General features: G+C 48.9%; 1 protein-coding gene across 1 annotated transcript; it reads left to right on the top strand.

Annotated features, from left to right (window-relative positions):
* The first annotated feature begins 4,296 nt into the window (after positions 1–4,296).
* aste1a (asteroid homolog 1a) lies at positions 4,297–9,318 on the top strand. The gene is made up of 6 exons (XM_035162897.2): positions 4,297–4,471; positions 5,642–6,477; positions 6,869–7,174; positions 7,887–8,091; positions 8,196–8,340; positions 8,444–9,318. Exons 1-6 carry the CDS (start codon positions 4,345–4,347, stop codon positions 8,805–8,807), a joined length of 1,983 nt encoding a protein of 660 aa, XP_035018788.1. The 5' UTR covers positions 4,297–4,344; the 3' UTR covers positions 8,808–9,318.
* Positions 9,319–10,606: the final 1,288 nt, after the last annotated feature.

Below are 10,606 nucleotides of genomic sequence, written 5' to 3' on the forward strand. Positions count from 1 at the left end.
CCCTCCTCTCTGACCTCCTCTCTGCCTCCTCTCTCCCTCCTCTCCCTCCTCTCTGTCCCCCTCCTCCTCTCTCACCTCCTCTCTGACCTCCTCTCCCTCTCTCTCCCTCCTCTCTCCCTCCTCTGACCTCCTCTCTCCCTCTCTCCCTCCTCTCTGACCTCCTCTCTGACCTCCTCTCTCCCTCCTCCCTCTCTCCCTCTCCCTCTGACCTCCTCTCCCTCCCTCCTCTGACCTCCTCTCTGACCTCCTCTCTGTCCTCCCCTCTCCCTCCTCTGACCTCCTCTCTGACCTCCTCTCTGACCTCCTCTCTCCCTCTCCCTCCTCTCTCCCTCCTCTCTGACCTCCTCTCTCCCTCCCTCTCCTGACCTCCTCTCCCTCCTCCCTCTCTCCTCCTCTCTGACCTCCTCTCTCCCTCTCTCCCTCCTCTCTGACCTCCCTCTCTCTCCTCCCTCCCTCCCTCCTCCCTCTCTCCCTCCTCTCTGACCTCCTCTCTCCTCCTCTCTCCCTCCTCTGACCTCCTCTCTCCCTCCTCTCTCCTCTCCCTCCCTCTCTCTCCCTCCTCTCTCCCTCCTCTCTCTCCTCTCTCCTCCCTGACCTCTCTCCTCTCCCTCCTCTCTGACCTCCTCTCTCCCTCCTCTCTCCTCTCTCCCTCCTCTCTGACCTCCTCTCTGACCTCCTCTCTGACCTCCTCTCCCTCCTCTCCTCCTCTCTACCTCCTCTCTCCCTCCTCTCCTCCCTCCTCTCCCTCCTCTCTGACCTCCTCTCTCCCTCCTCTCTGACCTCCTCTCTCCCTCCTCTCTGACCTCCTCTCTCCCCTCTCCTCTCTCCCTCCTCTCTCCCTCCTCTCTGTCCTCCTCTGACCTCTCTCTCTCCCTCCTCCCTCTCTCCCTCTCTCTCCCTCCTCTCCTCCTCTCTCCCTCCTCTCTGACCTCCTCTCTCTCCCTCCTCTCCTCCCTCCTCTCTCCTCCCCTCCTCTCCTCTCTCCCTCCTCTCTCCCTCTCCTCCTCTCTCCTCTCTCTCTCCTCCTCTCCCCCTCCCTCTCTCTCCCTCCTCCCTCCTTCCTCTCTCTCCTCCTCTCTACCTCCTCTCCTCCCTCCTCTGCCTCCTCTGACCTCCTCTCTCCCTCCTCCTCTCTCTCCCTCCTCTCTGACCTCCTCTCTCCCTCCTCTCTGTCCTCCTCTGACCTTCTCTCTCCCTCCTCTCTGACCTCCTCTCTGACCTCCTCTGACCTCCTCTCTGTCCTCCTCTCTCCCTCCTCTCTGACCTCCTCTCCACCTCCTCCCTCTCTCCCTCTCCTCTCCCTCCTCTCTGACCTCCTCTCCCTCCTCTCTCCCTCCTCTCTGACCTCCTCTCTCCCTCCTCTCTCCCTCCTCTCTGACCTCCTCTCTCCCTCCTCTCTCCCTCCTCTCTGCCCTCCTCTCTCCCTCCTCTCTGACCTCCCTCTCTCTCCTCTCTCCCTCCTCTGACCTCCCTCTCTCTCCCTCCTCCTCTCTCCCTCTCCCTCTGACCTCCTCTCTCCCTCCTCTCTCCCTCTCTCCCTCCTCTCTGACCTCCTCTCTGACCTCCTCTCTCTCCTCTCTCCCTCCTCTCTCCCTCTCTCCCTCCTCTCTCCCTCCTCTCTCCCCTCCTCTCTCCCTCCTCTCTCCCTCTCTCCTCCTCTCTCCCTCCTCTCTCCCTCCTCTCTGACGAGCTGCTCACTGATCAGTCTCCTCTCTTTCTTTCTGTCTCCAGTTCTGCAGCCAAAAGCTCTTTTTACCAAACTACACTTCAATCATCTTCATCATCTTCGCTTTCCTCTTTCACCCCGTCTCCCAATCAGTTCTTACCTTGGTAACCTCCGCCCCCGACCACCTGCCCCTTGACCCCATCTCACATTCTCCAGTCTATCGCTCCTGACCTTCTTCCTTTCTCACCCATCTTATCAACACTTCCCTGTCAACTGTTTCCTAACTCTCTGAAGGAGGCAAGAGTAAACCCTCTCCTGAAGAAACCCCCTCACCGTCTGAAGTAAACCACTACAGACCTGTCTCTCTTCTTCCCTTTGTTTCCACAGCTCTGAGCGCGATCTTTAATCAACTCTCCTCCCATCTCCACCACAACAACCTTCTTGACCCTCACCAGTCTGGTTTCAAGGCCACTCAACTGAGACTGTCCTCCTTGCTGTCTCTGAGCAGCTTCACACTGCTAGAGCCGCCTCTCTCTCCTCTGTCCTCATCCTTCTAGACCTCTCTGCTGCATTTGACCCAGTGAACCACCAGATCCTTATTCCCCCCCCTCAGGACCTGGGTGTCTCAGGCTCTGCTCTCTCCCTGCTCTCATCCTACCTCAACGACCACACTACCAGGTAACTTGGAGAGGATCTGTGTCTGAACCTTGTCCTCTCACTACTGGGGTCCCTCAAGGTTCCGTCCTGGGTCCCCTCCTCTTCTCTCTCGGCTCTGTCATTCACTCACATGGCTTTTCCTACCACAGCTACGCTGATGACACCCAACTAATCCTCTCTTTCTCCCAATCTGAAACACAGGCAGCAGCAGGAATCTCTGTCTGACTGACATCTCTCAGTGGATGTCTGCACACCACCTGAAACTTAACCTTGACAAGACTGAACTACTTTTCCTTCCAGGGAAAGACCCCCCCACCCACGACCTGACTCTTACCTTTGACAACTCCGTGTTAGCCCCCAGACTGCTAGGAACCTGGGTGTGACACTCGACAGTCAACTCTCCCTCACTGCCAACATTACTGTAACAACATGTTCCTGTAGATTCATGCTGCACAACATCAGGAGAACACACACAAGTAAATGTATACAGTACTTTATAGAATATGATATGTCAGTGTAATTTCACTATAATAAACATATGGGATAGTGTAATTGGTAAATGTATTCAAATGACTGTAAATGGACGTGTTCAGTAGAAGTGGTGCAGCAGTAGTTGTGTTGTTGTGACAGAAGAAATTGTTCTGAATTATAAGATTTGAATATTTATCTCTTCTTTCTTCATTTATTCAGTCAAACTAAACGTTTCAATGTGTTGTTGTGGATAAAGCATCAGATCAGTAATAAGTAACAGGGATCAGTCGTCTGGTTTCATTCCACCAGGTTTGACTTTGTCCTCGTGAGTTACTGATTAAACTTACTTTCTGACTGAATTTTCCTTCTGTTCATTGGTTAATTCTCAGAACTTGTAAAACAAGACACGTTCATTAAATCTACTTTATTATCGAATAATCAAGTGAACATTTATTATGGTTTATCTGAAGATCAGGTGACGCCCCTTTCACCAAACTTTAACTTTCCTCAAGTTGGAATAAAATCCATTGAAGAAGATTTTATCCTCCAGTAGAACATGTGATTGCTGAGTGGAAAGTGCGTGGGGACTGCGTGGGGACTGCGTGGGGACGGCGTGGGGCGGCGGGGGACTGCGTGGGGACTGCGTGGGGACGGCGGGGACGGCGGGGGACTGCGTGGGACGGCGGGGGGACTACATACACACGGTGTTTGAACTTGTGTCTCATGAACTCAAACAAACACAAAGTAAATGTCAGTCCTGTGACGTGTCCTACTAACTTGTGATCAGTGCTGGTGTTTGTTGTTAAAGTGTAAAGTGAGCGCAGGTCAGAGGGGAAGTGAGGAGGGAACAGACACACACAGGTCGACCCGACCTTTAATGAGCGTCTGTTCTGATCCTGGAGCAGCGCTGGTTATTATGATCCAGCGGCAGCACGTCGCTAAGACAATGAACGGAGCAGAAAACATGAATGGATTATGTTATGTCTCTGTATCGATGCATAGTCCCCACGTCTGAGAGACAGCCTCTCAACCACGGCTTCCCTGCTCTGCTGAGCCCCGCCCACAGTCACTATCTCATAATTATGAGATACAGGATTTTTATTTTCTTCATCACAGATGGGCTTCCATAGGAAACAGATCAATGCATGTGTTATTAAATAAGGTTCAATGACGATGAAGTAATTAGGGTCATAATGGAGACTTATCCGTAAAATTACAACTTTATTCTTGTACTTTACGACTTTTTCTCATAAAATTACGACTTTATTCCCATAAATGTTTTCCAGAAAATTACGTCTGTCCTTGACATTTCAGATTATTCCCCCTGTGAGTGGCCCAATACTCCGTTATTTGCTACGTATGTAACTTTATTTTCATATATTATTATAGATTTACTTGTATAGATAATTGTGAAGGGGTGCCCTTTTTCACCTGAGCACCTGGACCGTGAGTGTTCGTGTGCACGGCCGTGCACGGTCTCAGGGCTGATGATGTCAGGAAAGTGAAACTCAAGGAGTCCGGAGCGGTTCCTCATCACACTCTCGCCTGGCATGGGGGTGAAGGAGCTGACCCGGCTGCTGGACACTAACCGGAGCATCTACCGGGAGGCTGAGTTCCGGAGGCAGCGGCTGGTGGTCGACGGCTGCAACCTGCTCTTCTCGCTCTACCTGCGCTCAGGTGAAATCACATCATCCAACTTTCATTAGAGTCCTGAGTTCAGACTGAAGTGACGTGTACCGACTAAACTGTCTGCGTTACATTATTATTATTATAATTATTTTAATTTGTACTATTATTATATTGTTAATAATGTTTCTCATGAACCTGAAGTTTTCACTCAACGGAGAACTTGCTTCTTATTGTAGCTACACACGCACACACACACACACACACACGCACGCGCACACACACACGCACACACACGCACACACGCACACAAACACACAGTGTGTAAGTTTCGTTTCATGTGTCCTTATTGTAGCTACACACACACATTCACACACACACACACATTCACACACACACACACATTCACACACATTCACACACACATTCACACACACACACACACATTCACACACACATTCACACACACACACATTCACACACACACACATTCACACACACATTCACACACATTCACACACACACACATTCACACACACATTCACACACACACACACACACACACACACACACACACACACGCACGCACGCACGCACGCACGCACACACACATTGTGCAGGTTTCGTTTCATGTGTCCTCTGAAGATAGCCCCGCCCACTCTCCCGGTGCTGACGTCACTAAAGCAAACAGGCTGTTGAACTTGTTTTCTGACATATTTCAGATGATTTACTTCTGGATCATTTCTCCTTCAGTGTTGTCGTCTGTTCACAGCTTCCTCACTGGAACTCATCACCTGCAGGTGGCGCTAGTCTGTGCGCCGCACGTGTGAAATAATGACAATTAAATACGAATTATTATTATGATTGATATTATTATTATATCACGACTTGGTTGAAGTCCACTGTTTGAAAAGGTGATGAGCAGTCTCGATCCGGGCCTGCTTCTCTCTCTGATGTTTGTGTTTCTGATCAGTTTGGTTTTCATCAGTTATTTGATGATATGAAAACAGGCTGAGACGTGATGACTGACAGCTCACACTGACTCCTGATTGGTTGAGAGGGTGTAGCACCTTGTTACCAGGCTCTTTGACCTCAGGTCTTCTGGTTTCAGGTCCCTAACGTTCAAACATGAGTCCGATTCGGCTCCTCCTCGGTAAACAAGCAGGATGTGTGTCGATGTCAGTTTGATCTTTGTGTTTCCTGTTTCTGTTGGTGGATCAGATCTGGACCAGAATCACGGTGGGGATTATGCTGCCTTTGAGGAAGAGATTGAGAAGTTTGTCACAGCCCTCAGACTCTGTGAGATCGAGCCATACGTGGTAATGGACGGAGGCTCAGGCAACACCAACAACAAGATGGAAACCAAGAAGCAAAGAGCTGAGGGCAATATCAGGAACTGCCACCAGGCAGCAGTGGAGGGCACGAGGTTGGGAGTCCTGCCACTGTGCAGCAAGATGGTGTTCGTGCAGACGCTGGACCGCCTCAAGGTCCCGCTGGCCCAGTGCTACGGAGAAGCCGACCAGCAGATCGCCGCCCTAGCCAGCGAGTGGCAGTGCCCAGTGCTTTCCAATGACAGTGACTTCTTCATTTTCGATCTCCCGGCAGGACTGCTGCCCATCAGTCATTTCCAGTGGAAGGCCCTGGAGCAGAACGGCTCGAGCTGCTACATCCCCTGTAAGAGCTACCACAGGTCCCGCCTCTGCACCTTCTTCCACATCCAGCCACAGCTCCTACCCACCTTCGCCGCCTTGGCCGGGAACGACTACTTGAAGCTGGAGAGGATGAAGTTGTCCATCAGATGGGATCAGTTTGATCCAACATTGGGTGAGAAACCAAATCGCCTCAGAGGGCTGCTCTCCTGGTTGAGCGGCTTCCTGACGCCTCAGGAGGCGCGGGAGGCAGCGCTGGGGCTGATGGGAAACCTGAGCAGCCAGAGAAAGGCAGAGGTGCTGGAGAACCTGACTCTGGGGATGGAGATGTACCAGCTGCCTCCCAGCTCCCTGGAGACGTTCTTCATCCATGGGATCACGCCACTGATTCCAGCAGCGGGAGAAGAAGTAATGAAATCCTCTTCTTTCAAAGGCTGTTGGGGTGTTTGTCTCTTTACTGAGGTCCTGTCACAGCAGGAGGTGAAGTGCTGCACTAATCAGCTGCTCACTGGACTCATCCAAAGTAATGTGAACGTTTTGTTTGAGGCTTAAACCTCAATCATGAAATTATGTTGAAGTAATTTAAAAAGACAAAAACATCCAAATTGTGAATTGCTCAGAAACACAAAAGCAGCCAACAAACAAACAGATTTTACTGCATAAGATAAAAGTTAAAAGCTTCATGGTTGTGTGTTGTTGTCATGCAGACGTGTGTGGCGCCTCAGTCGAGATGAATGATGGGAAACACACTTACAAGTAGTTAAAAGACAATGTCCTGTTATGTCCTGTCCTCCCTGAGGTGGGGGATCGTGTCCCGGACTGGATGTGCCATCCTCTGATGCAGGCCCGGCTGTCTGGAGACATCCTGGACGTTCTGCAGCTGCAGAGAAAGGGCCTCCCCATGCCTGTTGACTCCAAAGACATGCCCAGCGCTGCCCTGACCTCCAGGCCGCTCCGCCAGCTGATGTACGGGCTGCTGCTGGGCAGAGACACTTGTCTCCAGGTGGAGGAGTGGGACAGAGACGGCCTCCAGCTGAAATTCATCCTGGTCCAACCAGACGTCAGATCAGTCACTCGGCGGCTCGAACTCCGCTCGCTGAACAAGGTGGAGATTTTATTAAAGGGGACATATCATGCAAATTCCACTTTGTTAGTGCTTCTCCAGGTTAATGTGGGTATCTGGCTCATGTCTACCAACCCAAACACTCTGGGGAAAAAACACTCGCGCGTTTGGTTATAGTTCCTCTAAGTCAGAAACGTCATGCTTGAGCGACTCGATTGAGCTTCCTGGGTATTGTTTCGTAACAAGGAACTGGAAGTCTCCCTACATCCTACATTTATATCATATAAAATATGTAATTTATATTGTTTAAAATCATGGGGGGAGAGGAGGGGAGCTGGCTCATTAGCATTTAAAGGAACAGGCACTCAAAACAGGTCGCTCTGTGGAGGGCTGTTTTATACAGGGTAAAAAGCTGTTTGAAATGATCCTTGTGGTATTTTGACCAAAGTATGTTACAGACATTTCATTAAGACCCCAAGGAACCATATCAACTTGTGGTAGAATGGGCATGCTATGTCCCCTTTAAGACATTGTTTTATTCAGGACACGTGACTCATTTTGAAACCATTGGAACCATAGACTTGTCCAAAATGAAGATTTACCTTCACTGGTCCAACCGATGACTGAATGAAACACCTGAGTTTGATGAGGTGTGTCCCAATACTTCTGTCCATGTAGTGTTCCACAATATCTTTATTTACCGTCATTGGAATAAGTGGACTCTACCCCCGTGTTGACTGAATGTCGCCCCCAGGTGGAGCAATCCGAGCGCCTGCAGGTGATTCTTCAGGCCTTGAAGGTGACGGAGAGGTCTCTGAGCCGCCTGCCGCCTCAGCTGCGCCTCCCGGTGGCCGTCACCCGCTTCTGGCTGCAGAACGCTCAGCCTGCTCCAGACAAGGCGCTGCTGAAGTCGCTGCTGCTGTGGCTGAGTGACGGAGACGCCCTGAGACACGCAGCAGGTGGGAATCACGGTTCAGATCAAAGGAACAACCGTTTATTAGTTTCTGATCATTTCCTCATTTACCTGCGTGTGTGTGTGTGACGTGTGTGTGACGTGTTGCAGTGCTGCAGCCTGAAAATCCACATCAGGAGCCGAAGCTGGACTTGAACGTGGCTCACGCCTTCAACCAGTGGCAGATGTGCCTGAAGGACAGCGTCCAGCTGAACCATCTGCTGAGCTGCCCCCTCCCCGAGCAGCACATCGCACGGTGAGACGCTTTTATTCTTAGAAATATTCCTGTTGACGACAGGTGAATGTTTTTTGAGGAAAGTGATGAATGAGACTTCACCGTGTCCTTTGTCGCGGTCCAGGTGGTATGAGGGGACGCTGGTCCACCGGCTGGTCCACAGGATGAGGACGATTGGAGGCCTGAGGGACATTCTGAAGGGAGATCTGTCCAATGTGAGACTGTACAAATCCATGCTGTCTGTCGTCCACCGCTCTCAGAAAGCGTTGAGGAAGACCCAGAAGACGGCTCTGTGGCGGCAGCCTCTGGACAACCTGCAGCAGCTGTCCGTCCAGTACGAAGACCAGGAGGCCGCCACTGAGATGAAGAGCTTCATCAGAGCGCAGGACGATCTGTCTCTGGACGATGTGATGATGGTGAAAACGCGATACAAAACCAGAGAGAGAAACAACCGGTGCAAACAGTCGAGGGGCCGGGACCTCCTCTAACGCGATCAGGGGCTTTTACTCGATACAGTTGAACACAAATTTCTGTACTTTCTACTTCTTATATTCTCAATATACTAGTTACTGAGCAGGAGGTTGGAGCAACGCACGCCTTCACGCTCTTCTCTGTACGAGCACTGTGCAGGCTGTTAACAAAAGAGGAACTATCCTATTTGTGTGCCTAGAACTTGTTTCCTTTTGCTGAGTTATCATAAGGGGCGTTGTGTATCACTCCTGCTACTGATTAGAAAGTGAAAGGTCCCAGTTTAATTCTTTAGTGGTTACACTGGGGTCTATTGGTGTTCTTAGGCACTGGTTTATTCTGTTGTGTTGGTTCTTTGTTGTGCCCAGAAGTTCAGATGCACTAGTCCATTACTATTTGAGACTCATCTGGGGTTCCAAATTTGTAAAATTATACAGTTTGTATTTAGTATGTATATTATAGTAAGTATAGTAGTATAGTATAGTATGTATATTTTTGTTATCATTTTGAAATAAAAGCCTGAAGAGAAAATGTTTTGGTTGTTTTGTGTCTGTATAGACTATAAAAAGCACTTTGCATTTTTAATTTTGGTACTTGTACTTTTACTTTTGATACTTAAGTACATTTAATATGAGCGACTTTAAGACTTTGACTCAAGTCATTTTCTTACGGGTGACTTTAACTTTTACCGGAGTCACTTTCAGGTAAGATATCTACTTTGACTCAAGTACTTTACACACCACTGAGAAAAACCTCAGTGATTAAAAAGAGTTTGATTAAAGGTTTGATTTGATGTTTGTCTTCAGTCGAGTTTTGATCGGATGACATTTCTTCTTTCTGTTTATCCAACACGTTTCACTGTTTTCTGTTCTGAAATGTCTTTGAGAGGAGAATGAAACATGGTTTTATTCTATTTTTACTGTTTGAATAAAGAGTTTGAACTGAAACTGTCTGTGAATGACTGAGTGAAAACAAAGTGAGCATCTTTAAAAGAAAACTTAATTTTTTATTCTCACTCTCACTATAAATAAAAGTGAAACTAAAGAGCGAGTTGTGTTGTGACTGGTGTGAGCGAATGTGTGACTTCTGTTTTTCAGGCTTTTGTAAAAGAGCAAATGTGACGGAGGAAGAAGCTTCACAAGTTTTCATTTGTGTTCTCACAGAACCTCCAGAACATTTCAGGAACATTCTGACGTCTGGAAAAACGTTTCAGAAACAAATAAAAACACCTGAACTACGAAGCAGGATTTGTGGTTATCAGGTTTACTTCAGCTCGTTGACTTGTTATCAGGTAAATCACCACGGTAACTTACACTGAGCAGCTGACCTGCTCCAGGTTAAATTGGAGATAAGAGATCAAACAGTATAAAGCTCCGCCCACTGACCAATCCCTTCCTTTGAACCATGACATCATGTTCTTAGAGGATCTGTGGAGCTGGTGTGGATGGTTCGAGTCTCTGAGGAGGACCAGGGTCTTCAGAGACCCACAAGATCCTTTGAGCTCCTCTGATGAGCTTCTGAAAGATCTAGATTCTCCTCAGAGGATGAACCTCCGTCAGCTGCTGGAGCCCAACAGAACCAGCCTGACCCGTAAAGTGCTCCCAGTACCACAGACTGCATCTGCTCCACTAGTTTCCTGTTCACTGGCTGATGCAGAGAAGCTCAATCTACTTATTACACATTAATAAAGTCTTTCCTTGAGTTTTTATTGTTCTTTATGGTTTTCTACTGATTTTCTTTTAGTATCCGACTTGTTTTCAAACCTCTGTGTGCACTGATCAGTCCATTCTGGACAAAAACTACAAAAATAAGACTCATG

Source organism: Hippoglossus stenolepis, chromosome 8 (genome assembly GCF_022539355.2).
Source record: "Hippoglossus stenolepis isolate QCI-W04-F060 chromosome 8, HSTE1.2, whole genome shotgun sequence".
NCBI classification, from domain to species: domain Eukaryota; kingdom Metazoa; phylum Chordata; class Actinopteri; order Pleuronectiformes; family Pleuronectidae; genus Hippoglossus; species Hippoglossus stenolepis.